This window comes from Culex quinquefasciatus, chromosome 3 (assembly GCF_015732765.1).
Source record: "Culex quinquefasciatus strain JHB chromosome 3, VPISU_Cqui_1.0_pri_paternal, whole genome shotgun sequence".
Lineage (NCBI taxonomy): Eukaryota > Metazoa > Arthropoda > Insecta > Diptera > Culicidae > Culex > Culex quinquefasciatus.
The window spans coordinates 136,092,299-136,116,842 of NC_051863.1; the positions used below are offsets into that span (position 1 = coordinate 136,092,299).

At 35.6% G+C, this 24,544-nt stretch overlaps 1 protein-coding gene across 1 annotated transcript in view; it reads left to right on the forward strand.

Moving 5' to 3' along the window:
• The window catches only part of LOC6052885 (band 7 protein AGAP004871), a 307,921-nt gene that overhangs the window by 4,502 nt on the left and 278,875 nt on the right, over positions 1-24,544 (forward strand). The window contains exons 2-3 of the mRNA XM_038262004.1: positions 11,351-11,589; positions 11,655-11,675. Coding sequence (XP_038117932.1) covers positions 11,388-11,589; positions 11,655-11,675 — 223 coding nt within the window. The 5' untranslated portion in view covers positions 11,351-11,387. The remainder of the gene's footprint in view (positions 1-11,350; positions 11,590-11,654; positions 11,676-24,544) is intronic.

The following is a 24,544-nucleotide window of genomic DNA, read 5'->3' on the forward strand; positions in this document are numbered from 1 at the left end:
TTCAATTAATTCAAACAAAATGTTAAACTTTGATCTTTGGAAAAAAGTTTGATGAGAAACAAAAAAAAGTTTGTTTTTAGATTTTTAAACTAAAAGTTTTTCTATGGGAGCGTATAAATGTGTCTACACCGTCAGTGTCAAAAACCAGCGAAAGTAGCACTCAAAAGTGGGGTACTCTTCGTTTTGACTTGCATTATTAATCACAGCATTATATTTCCCTGCCACGTGAGTACGTGTGACACGAAATGGAAAAAAAAATGAAGGAGTATCTGTGTCACAATTGTGAAAAGTGCCAAAGGTCAGGTGGAGATGCGAGGTGAGGTGAGATTTGAAATGTGTGGACAGAATAATCAACTAGATTTGTGATATTTATAAATTGTGGGATAATATTTTGAAAATATTTGTCTTAATAAATATAAAAATTCTTGAAATCGATTATTTTCCAAGTCAAAATTCTCCTTGAAAATATGTCGATTTTAGATAGTTTATATCGTTGACAATGATCGAAGTTATGTGTTTCGTCTGATGTAATGTTATAATATCAGTTATTGAAGCTTAAGGCCATGGTCGGAAATGAAGGTTTTGTTCAGGGTTAATATCGATTGCATGTGGAAATTCTGATGAAATATTTATTGAAGCGAAAATTTCTAGCATTTTTTAAACAATATATGATGCTTACTTTAGCAAGTTTTTTTTTAATTTTTCTTGCTCTTGTTAGTGCCATAGTTATAGAAATAATTGTTCCAAAATGGATTATGATGCAACACATAGCTGAAAGGAACTCCAAAACTCTGTTATGAATTGCAAAAAAAAAACTGATTGTATCTTGATTATTCACCAATAAAACCGAATTGAAAATTGAATATGATGCTTACTTAAAAATAATGTTTAAAGTATGACTGAAATTGAAAACTTAGATTTGACAGGCATTGAATGATTGTTCAATATAATCACTTACAAATAAACAGAGCAAAACATTCGTACAAAGCACACCCAAGTGCACATTGCACTACTGCATGTGCACCTGCAGTTTCCCTTCTTTATTGACTACATATATTTGAACGTCCATCGTTTGCACCTGTCGCTGATGATAAATTGATTTTTAAATTTCTCACAGCCCCAATGGGAACCGGAAAGCTACGGTACAGTTCAGGTCAAAGAAAAGTTTACTCAAGCTGAAAAACTGTTACATTCATGGTTTCTCCCCTACCCCCTCCCCCACCTCTCCCATTGACCTTCACCCTGGTACACTGATGAACTGCATTTGTGGGCAAAATTCATGTGTGTACCTAGAAAGTAAGTTGATTGCTTTTAAAAAGTTTATTTCCCCCTGCCCTCTCCGGACTGGGAGCATGATCGCAATCGGCCCTGGACATCGATATGACGTGGATAAGTTGCACACATTTTTAATGGATGCAATATTCATGACACTGATGCTGATGAACCGATATCAGTGCAGCCACTCCAATGTGGAGCCTTCTTGAACTGTGGAGTGGGTTGTGGAAAACTCAGGACAGGTGTAAATAGTTCCCATGTCCCCGCACATTGTGTGCTTTCTGGGTCAAGTAGAATGAATTGTGAACGTCATTGTAGTGTATCAATTGCAAATTTGTGAGGTAGTTTGAGCGATTGTCTTATTGAATTGAATTTTAATAAAGCTTAAATCACATTTGATATATCTGACTTTAAAAGAAAATTATAAAAAGGCGTTTTTGGATAAATATAAATAAAGTCCTCCACTCATTATGACTCAACACAATCTAATACGATTCAAAAGTCATGAGATTTTTTTTTAATTCAAAACGATATGAAACCTTTCAAGAAGTCTTATTTAAAATAACAATTGGAGGTTGTAGACAAGCGTTAAACATACCAGACAAAAACATAAAATATGAAAAATCTGGAGAAACCATAAGACACATCAAAAGGAAACGTTTGTACTTCAAATAATAAAATAAAAATGAAATTTAAAAAGCAAAAACACGAAAAAAAGAAAAAAACCTTTTATAAAGATTACTGAATTCTTTAAGTTCAATTTTAGTAGAGCAACTATTTACGAAATCGGTATTTTTGCCTTGCTCACCTCAATGAGGAAAGGTTTTAAAATCACTCGAAAAATGAACTTCTTTATTCGACTCAGAATCAAATTCTAGTGCACCGAAAAATATACACACGATTATCTCCGGACTGGTTGAACCGATTTGGACCGTTTTAGTCTCATTCGATCCGTCTTGGGGTCCCACAAGACCCTAGTTAAAATTATAAAGTTTAGAAAAGTACTTCAAAAGTAATGCTAAAAAAAACGATTTGGCTAGAGTTTGAAATATTGTAAAAAAATGTGTTTTTTGTAAGAAAACCCATCATGCTATATATTGTTAGAGGAGCGGCCGTGGCTGACTGGTTACGGTGTTCGCTTTGTAAGCGAATGGTTCTGGGTTCGATTCCCATCTGCTCCCAACGAGAAAGTTAAGAACACATAAATTTGAAATGATGAATATGAACGAAAAATCCAAGTCGCTCGAGGCGGGGTTCGATCCTCCGTCCTTTGGATTGGTAAGCAAAAATGCTAACCACTAGGCCATGACGACTTGGTGAGCGTGGACTGGAATTAGGAATACTGTTACAGAGAGCGTGTTGTGGCGCTATAACCACGGCAAATAGTGTCCAGGGCATTCGTGGAAATACAATGTCCCATCCCAGAGGGTCCCGGAGTACCAAACCTGCTTAGCATGGTGCTCCCAACGAATACAACCAAAATCTCGGAGCGTATGGTGGTGTGTCCCCACGCTTCTTCCTCCCCTGTCGATTCAGAATTGTGTTGTTGTTCGAACACTCCGTGCTCAAACTCAACCCAATTACGAGTCATCTCTGCGATACGGCTTTACGCAGTAGGCCTGGCCGCTTTAACGCTTGTGATGTTTCAATGCATTCTAATGTAATGGCGCACTACAAATGTTAATAAATGACAAGAAGAGTGCTAGGCGTCATCTAACCTAAGGCACTCTCCAGGATCCCTTCGAAAGATTGGCTGCGCTAGGGTCTGATTAGATTAGATTAGATTAGAAAACCCATCATGCTATATATTGTTAGAAAGGAATTTGAAAGACTTTCCAACGCGTTCAAAAGATTGATGATCTGACAACCCTTTCAAAAGTTGTGAGCACTTAAGTGTTAATTATACACTTTTTTGAGGCCGGATCTCAAATATTTTGATGAAAAATTGTCCGGATCTATCATGCGACCCATCGTTGGATAGATAATCAAAAGACCTTTCCAACAAGCTCAAAAGATTGAAGATCTGGCAACCCTATCAAAAGTTAGAAGTACTTCAGTGTTTTTAATTCACTTTTTTTTAGGCCGGATCTCAGATATTTTGATAAAATAATTGTTATTTATACAGTTTTTTGAGGCTGCGTGGTGTATGTGTTGTTTTCTGCTGTGTATGAGTAACGTTTTTTATTTTAATTTTTGTATCTTTTATTCCGGCTGAAATTTTTTGGTGCCTTCGGTATGCCCAAAGAATCCATTTTGCATCACTAGTTTGTCCATATAATTTTTCATACAAATTTGGCAGCTGTCCATACAAACATGATGCATGAAAATTCAAAAATGTGTATCTTTTGAAGGAATTCGGCAAAGTTGTAGGTGGGTAATTCTCTACCAACTCACACGAAATCGGGAAAAGTTGCCCCGACCCCTCTTCGATTTGCGTGAAACTTTGTCCTAAGGGGTAACTTTTGTCCCGGATCACGAATCCGAGGTCCGTTTTTTGATATCTCGTGACGGAGGGGCGGTACGACCCCTTCCATTTTTGAACATGCGAAAAAAGAGGTGTTTTTCAATAATTTGCAGCCTGAAACGGTGATGAGATAGAAATTTGGTGTTAAAAGGACTTTTATGTAAAATTAGACGCCCGATTTGATGGCGTAGTCAGAATTTAGAAAAAACGTATTTTTCATCGAAAAAAACACTAAAAAAGTTTTAAAAATTCTCCCATTTTCCGTTACTCGACTGTAAAATTTTTTGGAACATGTCATTTTATGGGTAATTTAATGTCCTTATCGAATCTACATTGACCCAGAAGGGTCATTTTTTCATTTTGAACAAAATTTTTCATTTTTAAATTTCGTGTTTTTTTAACTTTGAAGGGTTATTTTTTAGAGTGTAATAATGTTCTACAAAGTTGTAGAGCAGACAATTACAAAAATTTTGACATATAGACATAAGGAGTTTGCTTATGAACATCACGAGTTATCGCGATTTTACGAAAAAAAAAGTTTTGAAAAAGTTACTTTTTGCGTTTCTCTTTGTTTCGTCGTCCGTGTCTGTCGCGGGTGACCATGAACGATCATGATCGATGACGACCAACTTTTTCAAAAAATTTTTTTCGTAAAATCGCGATAACTCGTGATGTTTATAAGTAAACCCCTTATGTCACTGTATCAAAATTTTTGTAATTGTCTGCTCTACAACTTTGTAGAACATTATTACACTCTAAAAAATAACCCTGCAAAGTTAGAAAAAAACACAAAATTTTAAAATGAAAAATTTTGTTCTAAATGAAAAAATGACCCTTCTGGGTCAATGTAGATTCGAAAAGTACATTAAATTTCCCATAAAATGACATGTTCCAAAAATTTTAACAGTCGAGTAACGGAAAATGGGAGAATTTTAAAACTTTTTTAGTGTTTTTTTCGATGAAAAATACGTTTTTTCGGAATTCTGAGTACGCCATCAAATCGGGCGTCTAATTTTACATAAAAGTCCCTTTGACATCAAATTTCTATCTCATCACCGTTTTAGGCTGCAAATTATTGAAAAACACCTCTTTTTCGCATGTTCAAAAATGGAAGGGGTCGTACCGCCCCTCCGTCACGAGATATCAAAAACGGACCTCGGATTCGTGATCAGGGACAAAAGTTACCCCTTAGGACAAAGTTTCACGCAAATCGAAGAGTCGGGGCAACTGCTGTGTGAGTTGGCGGAGAATTAACCAGGTATGAATAAGGACTACACTGAAAAAACGTTACTTAATCCACCTTTAGGTGGTTGGTGCCTTCCTCACATTCATAAAGTGAACACACTACACAGCGTATAAATAACACTTATTTTTATCAAAAAATCTGAGATCAGGCCTCAAAAAAAGTGAATTGAAAACACTAAAGTAGGGTAGAGTAGTCATCAATGAGACACGGGGAACAATGATAAAATGGCTCTCACATGACGTAGTTTCAACCAATCAGGCTCATATTTGGAGGAAAGGTGTGTCTACTAGATACACGTCTGCCATAATAGTGGCTTTGGATATGGACGCTCCCTTGCAAAGTTATTCATACATGTTTGATTCTGGGTTGTAAAAGTAAATTAAGACTAAAAATTACTTTTTTGCTCATAGGCTGTCATTAACACTTAAACTAAAGTTTCTCCAAATTTCTTTCGTCATTTCAAAGGGCATGAGTTGGGCTACAATGTCCTTTTATTAGGATTGACCAAAATTTAGAATATACCCAGAATTCAGGTCAGTCTCATTGTTCCCCACTCTTTTCGGACCATGGGTAACAATGAGAAACTTTGATTTTGCTTCATTAAACTTTTCAAAATCTATGGAAATCTTTCAAAACATGAATTGGAAATGATTTTTGGCATATTTATTGAGTTTGAACTTCATTTAGCCAAAAATATAAAGTTATTTGGTAAAATATATGGATTTTACAAAATTTAAATACTTTTTAGTATAACTTTTGTTAATTAAACTTTCATGTTGGCAAAATTGCTCTAAAATGTTCAAGGCAAGTCACCTGTTATGGAACAATACAAAAACATGATGTTTTACTAAAAAAGTATTGATTTTCATAGAGTGTCTCATTGTTCCCCAGCTGTCTCATTGTTCCTGCCAAGTGCGTCTACAATGAGACAGTTGAATAACTCTGGCTGTAGACGGCAGATCGATCTCATATTTTGGTCAATGTTAGAACACATTAATTGAAAGAAAATCTTACAAAATGCTCATTAAAACATGATGATGAAAAAAATACGAAAATCGTTGAAAGTTAAAAACCAAAAGTGTCTCATTGATGACTACCTTACTAGGATGTAACAAAAATGACTTTTTGGCGGGCATTCAGGGGTTTGTTCCGGTGGGCATACTGAGCCCAAATCCCAAATATGAGCTTGATTGGACGTAACAGGAGCTGGCGCTCCGTCCTTCAATTTTAAATGGGATTTAACCCGTAAAAAAAGATTTTTTCAAAAATGTCACTTTTTGAGGCATTTTGGCCACCAATGCGTTTACCAAAAACATCACTGGCGTGTAGGCCAGATCCTTGCGCATCTTTTGGTATATATAACATTGAAGTTTGGAGCACCCTGGAGGTCGGTACAGATCTTCAAAGTTTGCCATTTTTTCGAAAAATCGGTCCCAGCAAAATCAAATGGCGTCTCGGGCGTCGCGTGGTGCGACGCATATCTTTTTTGCCGTGGCCGATTTTTCGAAAAAATGCCAAACTTTGAAGGTCTGTACCGACCTCCAGGATGCTCCAAACTTCAATGTTATATATACCAAAAGATGCGCAAGGATCTGGCCTACACGCCAGTGATGTTTTGGTAAACGCATTTGGCCAAAATGCCTCAAAAAGTGACATTTTGAAAAATCTTTTTACGGGTTAAATCCCATTTAAAATTGAAGGACGGAGCGCCAGCTCCTGTTACGTCCAATCAAGCTCATATTTGGGATTTGGGCTCAGTATGCCCACCGGAACAAACCCCTGAATGCCCGCCAAAAAGTCATTTTTGTTACACTCTACTACCTTACCCTACTTATAACTTTAGATAGGGTTGTCAGATCTTCAATCTTTTGGGTTCGTTGTAAAGGTCTTTTGATTACCTATCCAACGATGGGTCGCATAATAGATCCGGACAACTTTTTCATCAAAATATTTGAGATCCGGCCTCAAAAAAGTGTATAAATAACACTTAAGTGCTCATAATTTTTGATGGGGTTGTCAGATCATCAATCTTTTGGACGCGGTGGAAAGGTCTTTCAAATACCTTTCTAACAATATCTAGCATCTTACAAAAAACACCCTTTTTACAATTTTTCGAAGTTTAGCTAAAACCGTTTTTTTAGCATAACTTTTGAAGTACTTTTCTAAACTTCATAGTATTAACTAGGGTCTTGTGGGACCCCAAGACGGATCGAATGAGACCAAAACAGTCTGAATCGGTTCAGCCAGTCTGGAGATAATCGAGTGCATATTTTTGGGTGCACGGACTCACATCCAGACACACGCACAGACATTAGTTCAGAATTTGATTCTGAGTCAATAGGTATACGTGAAGGTGGATCTAAAAAAAAAAAATCAAAAATCAAAATCAAACCATCCACATTAACGACCCCCGGGTCTTTTGTGGTCTCTATTGCAAGTTTCTGCTCGAACCTAGGAGTCCGAAGGCTTGAATGGGGAGAGCACCCAAACCTATTTCTACTCCAAGGAACCTTCCACCCCAGTGTTTGAACTGACGACCTTTGGATTGCGAGTCCAACCGCCGCCAGCGATTCCACCGGAGTAGGCTTGGTTTGGTGTGTTGTTTGTACTTATGGCATGGAGACGACTCCTACACCTGGATTGACTTAACGGCCTAACAACAACCAAGGCCGGGACCGACATTTTACTTCCTCATCCGATGGAAGGTTGCAGCAGATGGGAATCGAGAATCGGGAAGGTGGATCTAGGAGGTCGAATAAAGAAGTTCATTTTTCGAGTGATTTTATAGCCTTTCCTCATTGAGGTGAGGAAGGCAAAAATATAAAACACGGTAAAAAAAATCTGATGATTTTCAATTTAATTTTTTTTTAACTTAAACTAGCTTTGGAAAAAAAAATCTTTTTTTTTATTTTCTGATATGTTTTAGGGGACATGAAATGCTAATTTTTCAGAAATTTCCAGAACGGGCAAAAATTCAAAACTGATTTGAAAAAAATAGAAATATTGTTCGTTTTCAGCAGCGTTTTTCGATGCAAAATCGAATTTTCAATCTAAAAGTATGATAGTAAAATTTTGGTAAAGTGTACATTTTTCAAGTTATAGCCATTTTTAGGTAACTTTTTTGAAAATTGGCGCATTTATTCATTTTTTCAAATTAAGTCCCCATGTTTGCCCAAAGTTTAGATAATTCTGTTTATTTTGCTTTTTTGAACTTTGTTTATACGACCCTTAATTGCTGAGATATTGCCAAGCAAAGATTTAAAAACAAGAAATATTTTTTTCAAAAGTGGGCAAACATGGGCACTAATTTTAAAAATTGAATGAATACGACTTTTCCAAAAAAAAAAACTAAAAATGGCTATAATTGAATATTCAATTTTACATCGAAAAATTTTGTTGAAAAATTTTTGCGAACAATATTTCGATTTTTTGAAAAAAATCAATATTGATTCAAAAATTCATAACTTGGTCAAAGATTTTGTGCACAACCTGAAAATTTCTGAAAAGTCGCTCGAAGAAGGACGTCAAAGATTTTCGCTGTCGTTTTTTTTCTTTGAATATTTGTTCCAAAATTGTGATTCCGGCAGATTCCGGTGATTCCGGTACTGGTGTTGGTTGCTGTGGAAGTGCCCCGGTAGTGGTTCTAGCGGAGTATTTAATAAGAATATTTGAATGTTCGAATTCAAAAGTGAAAGTGTAGAGAGGAACGGCTCACGGCGTTTCAGTGTCCATGCCAAGAACCTGAGCAACTGTTTTACAATTGGCAGAGGAACCACGGAACCTTTCAACGGGAAAACCTTCAAAGTCATCACTCAAGATCTGAAGAACTTGTGACAGCTTCAAAATTTGGTGTTCCTTTCTGGTTTTCATCACGGTCAGCATTCCCAGCAGCAACAGTAACAGTAAATGGACGTCGCGGTTCAATTCCAAGAAGCTGGAACTTGTCATCATTGGAAACCTGAAGTTTGAAGGCTGGATTGGATCAAGATTTGATGTTTTCTTATTTGGTGAGCCCGTTCTTTTTTAACACAAAAACTCTCACTTATTCTATCATACGCACAAAACAATCAAGACAACTACGCCAACCTTATTATATACGCGGTAGGGTGTTCCCTCGGTCGTTCGCTGTGAGTTGTGGATTGCCTGCTTCTCTAATGAAGGTTCGACTGGGGGGGCATGCTTATTAATTTCTCGTCGCTCCATACCCTCAGTGACGTGATGGGAGCAAGGGCGTCTATACGAAGTGTCCCTACACCCGCTACAAATTTCCGGCGCTTGGGGAGGGAAGCGGGAAACCATTTTGATCTATGCGCCGGTATTTGTAGCATAAAAATTCGTGCAAAAAAAACTTATGCACGTGGGTGTACAGATTACGGAGTAAAAGATGATCGAATTGTTCACCTAGCGCTCACATGTGTTCCAGGACCAAGTTGCCTGCGGGTATGGGGATCATACATACATACATACATACAACCTGAAAATTTCTGAAAAGTGGGATTTGATGTCCCCTAAAACCTATAAGAAAACAAAAAAAATTATATCGTGTTTTTTTTTTGCAAATCAAGTTTTAGTGCCAAAGAGTTAAATTAAAAATCACCAAAAATTTGTTTACCGTGTATCAATTTTTTTTAGTGTGATCCCTATCCATACCTACAACTTTGTCGAAGACACCAAATCGATCAAAAAATTACTACAAAAGATACAGATTTTCTAATTTTCACATATCATTTTTGTATGGACAGCTGCCAAATTTGTAAGGAAAATTATATGGACAAACTGATGATGCAAAATGGCTTCCTAAAAGTACCATAAAAGTTTCAGCCGGATAAAAAAATACAAAAAATCGAATGACCGAAATCTGAGAGAATTGCTCAATTGTGCCAACTCTTTTAACAAAATCTTATATTTTGTCACTCCATGAACATTTGGAAATTCGCTATAATTTTTGTTAAAGCAGAAAATTTCATAAATTTCATTTTTAATTTTTGAACATTGAAAATCGAATCTCATGTTGAAAAATGATTGCCACTGAGATAACAACATTCACAAAATTTAAATTTAAGAGGTTATATGTCAGAAACCAGCAGACCAATCAACCAAGTTTTAAATGAAAATTTGTAGAAAATTGGTTTAGCTTGGTTTTAGCTCTTATTTTTTTGCAGGGTGCTATTTTTTCATTAAGTATTTTAAAATAGCAAAAAATAAATTAAATAATTATAAGATGTACGTATAAATGCTTGTAACTTGAAAACGGTAAATTTTATCACAAAATCAAATATGGTTTTGCAACCTAAAAATTATTTTTTTAGGATTTTGTTTGACAATATTTTCGGTTTTGCAGAACATTTTTTTTTTCTTCAAAAATCCACATCTTTGGTATTCAATTTTGTAAAATCATAAACTTTAGTGCAAAAGTTCATTTTTCAATAATTTAAAACATATTTTTTCAAAAATTCAAAAAAGATGTTTTAGAAATTCAACATTAAATGATAAAAATCAATGTGATAAAAATCAACGCTAATCATAAGCTATTACTTTACCGAAGTCATAAAATCTCTTCTCAAGGTGATGGAAGAATTAATAATGCAAATATACTTTTTGATGATTGAAATGTGTGGACAAAGTTTCATCCAAATCAAAAACAACAAAATTAAAAATCAAAAAACAAAAAAAAAAAATTACGGATTGAATTTTTGAATTTTCGCTTCGCTAGGAGACGGTTATTTTAGCGGATTGCACACTGGACTTCGCCATGTGATGTGATGGTTGTTAAAGCCCAAGTTGCATGGGAATTGATAATTGGCCTCCACCTTAAACAGATTCTCAACACCATGACAGCCGTCCATTGCCGGCCGTTCCCATCTCTCCCGCACACCAGGGACAAGGGAAAGGATTTGAAAGATGGGAAGTGTTGATGATCGACTTTTTTAAGTGGACAAGGGAAAATCTCCACGATGTCCCCAAGTAAGTTTAGCTTTGTGTTGGAAGGTTTTTGAGAAGGTATAACCATCCCCTTTCAATTTTTTTCTTTTATAAATTGGAATCTAAACAAGTTTTAACTGGAGAACACTGGCAATCTCAAAAACACTGATTAGAATTCCTTTTGGGAAATTTGGAAGATTCGGAATACAATTTGGGATAAAAATGAAACAAATTTTAATTTTAACTTACATGTATTATGTCAAAATTTAGAAGAAACTCTCGAACAAAAATAAATGTATTCCTTTACCTTATTAACCCCCTTCGAAAGGCTTCTGGAATCCAAAGACAACTTTGTACTATACAATAATTGCACCTCCTTTTCGCAGTGCCCCGATGAATGATTGATCGATCTACCTAACTCCTATAAATTTTCCTTGTTTTAGGGCCATCGAAAAGTCCAGCCGGCGGCCGCCCGTTCCCATGATGGTTCCCTTGGACCCCATGGGACCGGCCGTGGTGAACGGTGGCGGGGGGCCCGGGGGTGGTGGCGGTCGCGGGGGCGGAAATGACGTGCCGTTGGGCTCCGGTGGGGGCATTAATACCATCAGTATTGCAACAGTTGGCGCGAACGCATCACTTCGGCGGAGGGCAGACGATGACTACAGGAACACACTGATGAGAAGTGAGTTTGTTTTTTTGTTGTGATTTTGTTATTGGACTAAACTGTTTTTGTTACTTTTTTTCTAGCTACAACCGTGCGCAAGTATGGTAAGTACAATAAAGTGTACAGGGTGTCAACTCAATCTTCGAATTGTTGTAATTGTGCCATTTCAAGTGATTAGAGAAAAGACACAAATGTATGACGTGTGACAAAATGTCACTTTTCAGTTGTCATAATCGCTCAAAATTCTACTGTGTCAACGCGTCATGACATTGATTGTTGGAGTAGCTGACAACGGGCAATTACTCACGCAAGTTGTGTAAGTTATGAAACATATACAAACCCAACATATCCACATTCAAGTATCGATTTTCAAACGGACAAAAAAAACCTACACACACACATATCCTCCAAATTACTCACAAGTCGTCGCGTTATTTATTGTTTATGGGGATGAATTTGTCATCGCGTAAGAAGTGTTCTGTCTTCTGCCGGCCCAGATCTTGCCGGGTGACTCTTGCTGTACAGAGCTTCGGGAGACAAATTGGTCGCATTATTGCGTGGTGACAGCGCGAATATGGTGCACAATATTGCTTGCTGGTGCCAAAATGCTAGCGAAATTGGCACTCTAACTGCGCGCAGCCTTAATGCAGTGTAATTAGAGGCGGTTGAACGGCGCGGTCGGTATTGAAGGGTTGGTGATGGTGGAGAAGGATTTTGCAGTAATGAGACACATAATTAAATGGTTACTGTGAAAGTGTTAATTTTGGCTCGTTAAGAGATTGATTTGATGACATAATATATGCATCATATAATAAAAAAAATTGCGTGCAAAGATGTGAGTTGCAAATTTATAAAAAATCTTGAAAAAATCAATATTTTTTAAAAGTAAAGTTAACCGAGGATACATTAATAGGGTTTCATTTTTTTTCAAATATTTAAGAGCGAGTTTTTCACCAATGTGTAACAGGTCGTATCGAGGTACTCCGATTTGGATGAAACTTTCAGCGTTTGTTTGTCTATACATGAGATGAACTCATGCCAAATATGAGCCTTTTACGACAAAGGGAAGTGGGGTAAACTAGCATGGAAGTTTGAGGTCCAAAAAACTAAAAAAAAATCTTAAAATTGCTCGCTTTTTCGTAAACTTCGTCAATTCCAACTCCCTTAGTTGCATTTGAAAGGTCTTTTGAAGCCCTTCAAAATGCGCCATAGACATCCAGGATTGGTTTGACTTTTTCTCATAGCTTTTGCAAATTACTGCTAAAAATAGATTTTTTAAAAACCTCAATATTTTTTTGCAACAGCCTCCAACACCCTTACTCCTATAAGTCAAAAGTTAGGGAATTTCATGGACTATAAGCCTACGGTATTAGCTTTTTGGCCAATCGCAGTTTTTCTCATAGTTTTTCGATTTTTCTATAACAAACATTTTACAACGTTAGTGTTTGCCCTGTAGGCCAAAAAGACGGCACTTTTTGGTCTCAATTTTGACATATTCGGAATTTTTGGGAATTTCCACGTATGTTTGAAGTATTGAAGTTGTAAATTTGATTTAAAAAATAAATAAATAAAACATTAAAAAACAAATAGATCTCGTTTACCCTGTGATCAATACGTCAAATCGACGTCGTCGTGCTATCTTGTCGCACCCGCCATTTTGACATTCCGAGAAAAACGCGTTTTAATGTTTGACCTTGAATAAACAAAAACGAAAGCACGCAATGTAAACAATAACAAACACGTTTTGTTTGGCTGACCATTCTGTGCATTGTCCCGAAGTTTGGTTGAAGTTGGTTGCTGGAGTCCCGAGTTATAATTAAAAATGTTTACGGTAGTCTAACTTGTAAGTGCGTCAAACGCATTCTGACCTGAAATCCCTTTGCCCTTTGTCGCACTTACATCAATTTTCAGGGAGTGACAAGATAGCACGACAAGATTGAAACTTCTTTTACATGTAGAGTGACAAAAATTTTCGGAGCTTTTTTGGTTTTCATTGAATATCTCAGGATTGAAATCGAATTTTGGGGATCTGTGAAGGTCAAAAGATGAGGCATTGTGAGCTGCACAAAATGGCGTTCTTAACTCAATTTGGCCCAAAATGCACGTACGACAAGTTAGCACGACGACGACGAAATGCTGTATTAAGTAGGCGAATACCTGTTTTACCCCTAATCCGAAAATTTGGTAAAAAATATTTAAATTAATTTCAAATGGCATTTTTTCCAATCAAATTTACAACTCCAATACTGGAAATTTACGTGGAATTTCCCGAGGATTCCGAATATGTCAAAATTGAGACCAAAAAGTGCTGTTATTTTTTTTTATTAAATATGTCTTTATTGAACATTCTTATAATAATTACATTTCTTTTACATGATAAGTGGTATGGCCTAATGCTCTTCATCTTTGTTGTATTTTTCGTTTTATTATTAACTGATCACATTTATTTATTTGCTTCAAATTGTTTTACATTATTGCATTGAATTGAATACATTTAGGTAAAAAAGAAAAAAAAATCACTTTAACAACTAATCCTAACCTAAAACTAAAAAAATAAATCCATTGAAATATTCAAAATCACTAGGACGAGTAAACTACGAACTGTATTTTAAGATGAATGCTCCAAGCGTTCTTACTTGTTCCTGGCGAGTTTTGCACCCACGCAGAGTTGTTGTCATCTCGATGAAAATGTTCAAAAGTTGTTGTGGTGAAAACAGGTCACTACTGCCTTCACCCATTGATGTTGGTTGGTTTTCCCTCGGTTGCTGACTGAAGCCTGGAGGTGGTGTATGCTCTGCAACTCTTTGCCGCTGATTCAACGGCAATGGCTGCAGATTTGGAACCACTCGAGTAGATCCCGCTCCTGGTGACGCCAAAGCAGGAAAATCCACGTCCGTGTATGCTGGTGGTGTTCTGCGACGATTTGGTTGGTGCTTCGTCGTCGCTTGCTGCCGAATTTTTACAAACTCAGCTCGTTTTGGGCAGCTTCGATTCTTGGTCGAATGGTCGCCGCCGCAATTGAAGCATTTGGCATCAATGTTCTCGTTGATTGTTTCGCAAGCTTGAGTTTTGTGCTCACCTCCGCAGGTTGCACAACGACTCTTGATGAAACAGTTCCTTCCACCATGCCCAAACTGCAAACAGTTCGAACATTGTGTCACGTCACGGTGCACTGGACGATAACGTTCCCAAGTCACGCTGATGTTGAAAATTGCCCGAACTGCTTTTAGCTCAGATGGCGTTGTCGATCCTCTCTCGAGATGAACCAGGTAAAGCTGATCACGATACTTGATGTCCTTGTTGTGTCTCGTCATCGTGAAGACTTCGATCACGTTCAACTTCAGAGTTTTGAGCTCTTCTTTCAGCACACTCACATCCATGTCATACAGGCCTCGGAGGACCTGTTTCATGGGGCGTTTACCTGTATCGTCATGGCTGTAGTATTCAATCTTGGTGTTGTTCAGGAAATCCCGAACGTAGTTGTAATCCTTTCTGGTAGGTAACAGAATTTTGAGTCCATCAGCACACAAGCGAATGGAAGCTTGTAAAGCACCAGATTTGATAAACCCGGTCAGCCACTTTCGCACCGAATCCGATGACGATGTTTTCACAAAAATGGGTGGCAACTTTTCCCGTCGTTCAAATTCTTCCTTCTCGCTCACGTCCACAGGGAGGGTAGCGAACTGGTTTCCAGACAATTTTTGAGCGTCCTTGCTCAAACTGCCTGGCTTTGCAGGTAGCGCTTCGGCATTCTTTAGCTTCTTCAAATCTGCCGATCCTGCTGGTGAGGACCACCTTTTTTTCTTGCCCTGAGGCATTTTTGCACTTTGTAAGCACTTTTCAGGAGCTAAAATACAGGAGTACCTCACTGAATGATGGTCCAAAAAGGAATCTCAAAAAAAAGTGCTGTCTTTTTGGTCTACTGGGCAAAAACTAACGTTGTAAAATGTTTGTTATAGAAAAATCGAAAAACTATGAGAAAAAACTGCGATTGGCCAAAAAGCTAATACCGTAGGCTTATAGTCCATGAAATTACCTAACTTTTGACTTATAGGAGTAAGGATGTTGGAGGCTTTTGCAAAAAAAATATTGAAATTTTAAAAAAATCTATTTTTAGCAGTAATTTGAAAAAGCTATGAGAAAAGGTCAAACCAATCCTGAGCAGTTCTCTAGGATTTCGGTCATTCGATTTTTTTTTTGTATTTTTTAATCCGACTGAAACTTTTTTGGTGATTTCGGTATGCCCAAAGAAGCCATTTTGCATCATTAGTTTGTCCATATAATTTTCCATACAAATTTGGCAGCTGTCCATACAGAAATTATATGTGAAAATTCAAAAATCTTTATCTTATGAAGGAATTTTTTGATCGATTTGGTGTCTTCGGCAAAGTTGTAGGTATGGATACGGACTACACTAGAAATAAAATGATACACGGTAAAAAAAATTTGGTGATTTTTTTATTTAACTTTTTATCACAAAAACTTGATTTGCAAAAAAACACTATTTTTAATTATTTTTATTTTTTGATATGTTTTAGAAGACATAAAATGCCAACTTTTCAGAAATTTCCAGGTTGTGCAAAAAATCATTGACCGAGTTATGAATTTTTTTATCAACACTGATTTTTTCAAAAAATCATAATTTTGGTCGCAAAAATTTTTCAACTTCATTTTTCGATGTAAAATCAAATTTGCAATCAAAAAGAACTTTACTGAAATTTTGATAAAGTGAACCGTTTTCAAGTTAAATCCATATTTAGGTGGCTTTTTTGAAAATAGTCGAAGCTTTTCATTTTTTAAAAATAGTGCACATGTTTGCCCTCTTTTGAATATTTTTGAAAAGCTGAGAAAATTCTCTTTATTTTGATTATTCGGACTTTGTTGATACGACCTTTAGTTGCTGAGATATTGCAATACAAAGGTTTAAAAACAGGAAAATTGATGTTTTCTAAGTCTCACCCAAACAGCCCACCATTTTTCTATGTCGATATCTCAGCAACTAATGGTCCGATTTTCAATGTTAAAATATGAAATATTTGTGAAATTTTCCGATCTTTTCGAAAACAATATTTTCAAAATTTTCAAATCTAGACTAACATTTTAAAAGGGCGTAATATTGAATGATTGGCCCTTTTGAAATGTTAGTCTTGATTTGAAAATTTTGAAAATATTGTTTTCGAAAAGATCGGAAAATTTCACAAATATTTCATATTTTAACATTGAAAATCGGACCAAGACACCAAATCGATCAAAAAATTCCTTCAAAAGATACAGATTTTTGAATTTTCATACATCATTTTTGTATGGACAGCTGCCAAATTTGTATGGAAAATTATATGGACAAACTAATGATGCAAAATGGCTTCTTTGGGCATACCAAAGGCACCAAAAAAGTTTCAGTCGGATTAAAAAATACAAAAAAAATCGAATGACCGAAATCCTAGAGAACTGCTCTTATCTAATTTTTTCATGTTTTTACAGTCACTTTTAATTTTTTTGCTTGCTTGCTTGTGAAAATTAGAGATTTAGATATTTTTATTGATGCTAATGTTTTGAACTATTTACATTTTTCAGGGGTCAACTTTCGCAAGGTTTTTTACTCACTTACCCTGTTTTTAAGTTGAAAAGTGATGATCCAGATTTTGTCTACACGCGGTTTAACTACTAAAAACGAATGATAAAATGATATAGCATAAACTGTGAAAAACACGCAATTAATTGAAAAAGGAACGAAAAAAATATTAAGAAAAAGATAATTGTAAAAATATTATTAGATAAAGAAGTTCAAATAATTTAACAATAGCAGTCAATTTATTCATGCAACAAGAGTGTTCAAAAGGCTTCTTATACCCAAGAAAAACGAAAATGTTCGGAAAAAATCAGATTATTCAAACAATATTTGATTTTTTGAAACAATTCTGCTTGCCAAAAACCAACGTCAATCGTTCATTATTGTGTTAGTTTTAAAATTGAGTTTCGATCAACAATTGAGAAGAAAAATAAATTTAGTCTCATTCCTTAGTCATTTTTGACGAGAGGAAATGTGTCGAAATGTTGTGTTGCAAAAACCGGGATGCTACTGTAATTACGAAGGCCGATTATTAAAAAGTTAATTCAAAAAAGATAAAAATATTAATTCAATGCAACATAACAGGTGATTTAAAAAAAATATTGTCTCTAGGTAGCCCCTTAGAGCCTCCCGCGCATCAATGATCATCTTTAGAAGCTAATAACTTTTTAGCAAAAAATCCTTAAAATATGGTGCCTTCTAGAAAGTTTTCACAAATTTAGTTCCGAGAATTGGTTAGAATTGAATAGTTATTTCGCCTTCCAGAGGTAGAAAACTCAAAGAGTAGCTTTTGGTCAGAATGAGCTCAAATTTGGAATTTAGCTAGTGGGTAACCCGGAGTAAGCCCGGATTTGGACCACCCTAATATACATTAACTTTGGAAAATATTTGCAACGGCCTCATTATGATTAAAAACAGAATAATAATTTTGTGATACATTTTGCATAAAAAAAATAATAATAATAACAATAGGTCAGCATTTTTTTTGTAAATCACAATAATGGCCAAAGGACAAAATGTTTAAATTAAATTTTTAATAGCCTTATTGATTTTTTGTATCCTATCTAACCTCAGCTTCTAAATTCCAGAAATTAAATAAGCAATTAACGGTGTACATTAACCATAGCTTTTGCACTCAGATTTCTGTTACAGACTTTTTAGTATCTTCAAAACTACGGGAACTATCGACATGATTTTTTCTTCATCCCCTAAATTAATGTCTTCAAAGTTATTCATAACAAAGTTTGACTATTTTTACAATCAGATTCTTGCAGGATTGGGTCCGTAAGTTTGACAAATTTGGAATAAGAAGACAACAACTTCCTTGGTTGCTATGCACCCTTAAGTTAATTTCTAATGAAGTTACAGTTGTCTGCTTTTTTAATGATATTTTTTCATGCAGATACAAAGCAAAATCATATCTACCAGCATTCAATTCTATCCTTCCACCATTCCAAACAAAATTATGATCCACACTGTCTGGCGCTGGAAAAAAAGTATTCCAATTTTGCCCTCCAGTTACAACGAAGCTCATTTTAAACTTTATTATGGTTCATTGCATACAAATGAAAAAATATTGCTTATACCAGCCAACTTTCCTCCACCTGCCATTTTTTTGCTTCGACTTTTTTGCTCCTCTCGTAATCGTTAGCCACCATTTGCTTTTCTCTTTCACGAATCTCGAATACAATCACCCACAACCCAAAGCCCCCCCAAAACCCGCCCACAACTACCGGCACTATACAACAGAGCAAGATCAAGCCCTCCTTTGAGACCGGGGCACCAAAACCGAACCGAACCCGATAACCGGGGGAAAAATTGAACCAAAAGCAATGCGCTCTGCTGAAACGACGAACAAAAATCCAACCACTATTTGTTAACGAATCACGTAGGGAAACTTTTATCAAGACATCTGCTGCCTGCCTTCCGAGGCTTCCTCGCTGGGAAAAGCGGGGACCAGCTTTTGGTTTTCGTCGAACTTTCCCCGGAGAAGAGCTCCAGCATCGTTGCATCCAGAAGAGGTGGAATTCTCTGTGCTTGTTTTTTTTTCCTTAACCAAAGCGAAATCGAAAATTGACTGGTGGTAAAGTGGTATTCACTTTTTCATGATTATCAATTTTATGCTCTCGAATCTATAATTCAAAATGTTGATTGAAAGCATGGCATTATCTGGAACTACTTTTTATTGAGGCTAAAAAATCATGTCAGAAGAACCACCCTAGTCCATGCACATGCTCTTGCCAAACGGATACAAATTGCATACTTCCATATGAGGGCATAGATTTTGTCTTGTTCATCGAAGCGTGACAAGTTGTTGAAATTTGGTTCCTCAAAATCGAAAAACTTTGTCCATCTGAGTATCAGGCGGGATACAAAATCGCAGGCACAAAAAGGTTATTGCTGAAAGGTAGGGATTGGAACATTTCTTGAAAAATTGTTTTCAATAAGTCGCATGCATGCAACATCCGCGAACACTATAAAATGGATTCCAAAAACAAAAGCGACTACTGCGTTGTGTTTACCAAAGAGAGTATTCTTAGAATGGGTCACATTTTACAGAACTCTAACTATCAGAAATAAAACTTGAAAGACAATTCTGCAGAGAAAATAAATAATTTGAATTTGAACCCTCTTCAACCCAACCTCGCCTCTAGACGGGTTACGATCTAACAATTCGCCAAAAATCCGTTTTTCAACAAATTTTTGATTTTTAAAAGGCATTGGAAAGAAGAACAGTTAAAATTTCAGTAAATTTTAGGATTGGAAGTTTGAATTATTTTATGTGACTTTGCCAACATTTTTAAAGATATATTTTTTTTGGGTCAACTTTGGCTGTGTTTTTTACAAAAATTTCCGATATTTTAAATAAAACGAAGTATGGAGTAATTTTTGTAGTGTCCAAAACTATGCCTCTACGCCTTTTTTTTTAATTTTAATGACAATGCACAGTGGTCCAGATCGCAAAATTAAGTGGAAAATGGATTTTCCGTAAAATGATGAAGTTTTGGAGCTTTGATGTCTTCAGGAGAGTTGTTGCATATGGAAAGGGGCAACTTTTGGTTTGGTTTAAAATTAGGGTAGTTCACTATTAGGGTGATTTCAGGAATATTTTTGTGAATTTTTTTGTCTTCTAAAAAGTTGTTGAGCTTGCCAATACAAGCAACTTTGTCGAAAACACGAAAATTTTATCTCGTAATCTACGCCTTCTATGACCAAATTTATGAAAAGCATCTGAGCAAACCTTCAAAATTCCATTTTTTGAACGTGGCAATTCAGGATTAAGTTTTAGAGAAAAGTGGTATTAGAGGCACTTTTTGGGCTCTAAAAAACAAACATTTTTATTTTTTAACAAGGCAATTTGGACTTAAGGTTCAAAAGTTACAGCGATTTTAAGGTAAAAAAGATAAAAATTTAAAACTTAAATATCTCGAAAAGGCGCTAGCCAAATTTTAAGCACTAGGTTGCATTTGAAAGAGGAGATCCAGCACTACAAACGCTGAAAAAATCTCAGGGGTGTTTTTCTTTAAACTCTAAAAGTGCCCCGAATACCACTTTTCTCTTAAACTTAATCCTGAATTGCAACGTCCAAAAAAACGGATTTTTTAAGGTTTGCTCAGATGCTTTTTATAAATTTGGTCATAGAAGGCGTAGATTACGAGATAAATTTTTTGTATTTTCGACAAAGTTGCTTGCATTGGCAAGCTCAACAACTTTCTAGAAGACAAAAATATTCCTGAAAAGTTAGATTTTCAAAATCACCCTAATAGTGAACCACCCTAATTTCAAACCAAACCAAAAGTTGCCTCTTTCCATATGCAACAACTCCAAAGCTCCAAAACTTCCTCATTTTACGGAAAATCCATTTTCCACTTGATTTTGCGATCTGGACCACTGTGCAATGGTGCCATTATATAGCAAAATGGTAAAATAGGCCAAATACTACCAAAAACAAACATAAACTAAACAAGATAGATGCAAATTAAAAACAAAAGATGCTCAAACTGACCTCCTAAGCACGGGAAAAGTAAAAAAAATCGAAAAAAAAGTATTTGGGCAGCATAGGGTTAATTGAATGGATTTTTATAAAGTGTACTGGAGGAAAATTTCAAATTCATATGCAAAAAAAATCAAGATTTTCAGCAATCACCAATAAACAATCAATTGATGTTGAAAACACAAAAAAGACAACGAATCAAAACTTTTTAATAAGATTTAATGAAAAGAAAAAAGAAATTCTAGGTTATGAAACAAAACGAGATACTCTTTGAAATAATTTACAAAATACGTTTGAACTGGCCCTGTTCGCATAAATGCTTCGTATTTATTAAAAGCAAATTGAGGAAAACGCAAAGCAATTCTTCCTACTCAACTTTTAGAGGTTTTTGTTAAAGTTTGCATGCATAAGAATCAAATTGCAACATTAATAAAAAAGTGATGAAAATGCATGTGGAACGTTAATGCGAGCAGTAAAGGTAATACATTTAAATCATGATTTTCAAAAGTATTAAAAAAGATGGGATTTTTTCCCTGTGATACTTGACTGTTTGTTGCTAAGCGTAATTATCAGATGAACAAGAAAATCTCTTCTTATGAAATTGGGTCTTCTTTTAACACTGGAACGCCCAACGCATGTCCAGCTTACACGGATGCCCAAGCCTCCCAAAAAAGGTGGAACGGTAACTTCAACTCGCTGGTTCTCGGTCATTACTCAACCAATCGGGACGATTCTTGTTTCCAGTGATTTGAACAAATCTGTAATTTCTGCGACCGAAAACATCGTTCCACCTTTTTTTAAACAACTGCTTCCGCGGAATTTTGGCGATTTTTTTTTACACGCGAAAAAAAAAAGTTGGAACGATGTTTTTGATTGCAAAAATTACAGATTTGGTCAAATTAAGTTCTGCAAAGTTCTAGAATCATCTAGACATCCTAACAAATCACTGGAAAGAAGAATTATCTTGATTGGTTGAGTTGTGCCCGAGAACCAGCGAGTTGAAGTTACCGTTCCAACTTTTTTGGAGCCTTGGGCGTTGGAATGTTAATAAATTAAAAATATCTTGATGACTTACAGTGTTTAGAAAATAAGTTCACTTCATTTTTTCGATTTGCGAATTATTGTTATATTCGATTGACTTTCTATTTTTTCTATCATTTTTTTCTCATAGTGAACTTTTTTTAATTCTTTGAATCAACTTCGAAAGTTATGACTCTCTGAATTTGATTTTCGCTTCGTTTGATTAACAAAAATAATTTATATTAAATCAATAAAAAGTAGTCAGAGAAAAGTTTATTGTTGTTGTTAATCCTTAAATTTCTGGTAGCTTTAACCTTCTTGGTCATTCGCTGCTCTTTATTGTTGTTTTTTTTACCAAAAGATGGGTAATTTTTTACGAGAATTATTGAATAGATATAAATTTGCCAATCTGTTTCATAAGATTTGAAGAAACCAAAAAGTAGGGTAAATCTCTCCAGTCGTGTAAAATTCTAGCAGAGCTGGCTCTGTCAAAATTTTGCTAGAATAGTGGAACATTTCTGCTGGAATGCTGTTAGCATATCCACCTCTGGGTCTATCAATTTCACTATTCTCATAAAAATTTACGTTTCTTTTGGTAAAACAACAACAATAAACACTTCTGATGGATGGTATTTATTCTGGGAGAACGGAATTGTGGAGAATGGGATAGAATCTTAAACTTGAATATATTTCATTTTTTTTAACTCTTGTGAAATAATGTATTTTTTTTCTTCTCTTTCAATTTTTAAATTATTGATAGATTCATTGGCATTAACTTCCATTTTTTTCTTTTAATTAGGGTATTGCAAATTTTATTTCAAGTTTCTGTCTTCCCCCTTCAAAGTTTGCCCAAAAATCAGAAAGCAAAAATAAAAGTTATAGACTAAAATGATTTTTACATGAAAAAGAAAACTATTCAGAATGCATTGTATAACGCGCATTAATGCCTTTTAAATCAAATGCAGACTTTTTAACCGTTTAACAATTTTTGAAATTTGGGACTACAGATCGGTGAATGACGTAAAAGCTCACGAAGCAAAATATTTTCATAAGTTCATTGATATCCTGCATTTTTTTTATAATAGCATAACTGGGTAATTCTCCGCAAACTCACACAGCAGTTGCCCCGACCCCTCTTCGATTTGCGTGAAACTTTGTCCTAAAGGGTAACTTTTGTCCCTGATCACGAATCCGAGGTCCGTTTTTTGATATCTCGTGACGGAGGGGCGGTACGACCCCCTCCATTTTTGAACATGCGAAAAAAGGGGTGTTTTTCAATAATTTGCAGCCTGAAACGGTGATGAGATAGAAATTTGGTGTCAAAGGGACTTTTATGTAAAATTAGACGCCCGATTTGATGGCGTACTCAAAATTCCGAAAAAAGGTGTTTTTCATCGAAAAAAACACTAAAAAAGTTTTAAAAATTCTCCCATTTTCCGTTACTTGACTGTAAAAATTTTTGGAACATATCATTTTATGGGAAATTTAATGTACTTTTCGAATCTACATTGTCCCAGAAGGGTCATTTTTTCATTTAGAACAAAATTTTTCATTTTAAAATTTCGTGTTTTTTCTAACTTTGCAGGGTTATTTTTTAGAGTGTAACAATGTTCTACAAAGTTGTAGAACAGACAATTACAAAAATTTTGATATATAGACATAAAGGGGTTTGCTTATAAACATCACGAGTTATCGCGATTTTACGAAAAAAAGTTTTAAAAAAGTTACTTTTTGCGTTTCTCTTTGTTTCGTCGTCCGTGTCTGTCACGGGTGACCATGAACGGCCATGATCGATGACGACTAACTTTTTCAAAACTTTTTTTCGTAAAATCGCGATAACTCGTGATGTTTATAATTGTCTGCTCTACAACTTTGTAGAATATTGTTACACTCTAAAAAATAACCCTGCAAAGTTAGAAAAAACACGAAATTTTAAAATGAAAAATTTTGTTCTGAATGAAAAAATGACCCTTCTGGGACAATGTAGATTCGAAAAGTACATTAAATTTCCCATAAAATGACATGTTCCAAAATTTTTTACAGTCAAGTAACGGAAAATGGGAGAATTTTAAAACTTTTTAGTGTTTTTTCGATGAAAATACGTTTTTTCGGAATTCTGAGTAGGCCATCAAATCGGGCGTCTAATTTTACATAAAAGTCCCTTTGACACCAAATTTCTATCTCATCACCGTTTCAGGCTGCAAATTATTGAAAAACACCTCTTTTTTCGCATGTTCAAAAATGGAGGGGGTCGTACCGCCCCTCCGTCACGAGATATCAAAAAACGGACCTCGGATTCGTGATCGGGGATAAAAGTTACCCCTTAGGACAAAGTTTCACGCAAATCGAAGAGGGGTCGGGGCAACTTTTCCCGATTTCGTGTGAGTTGG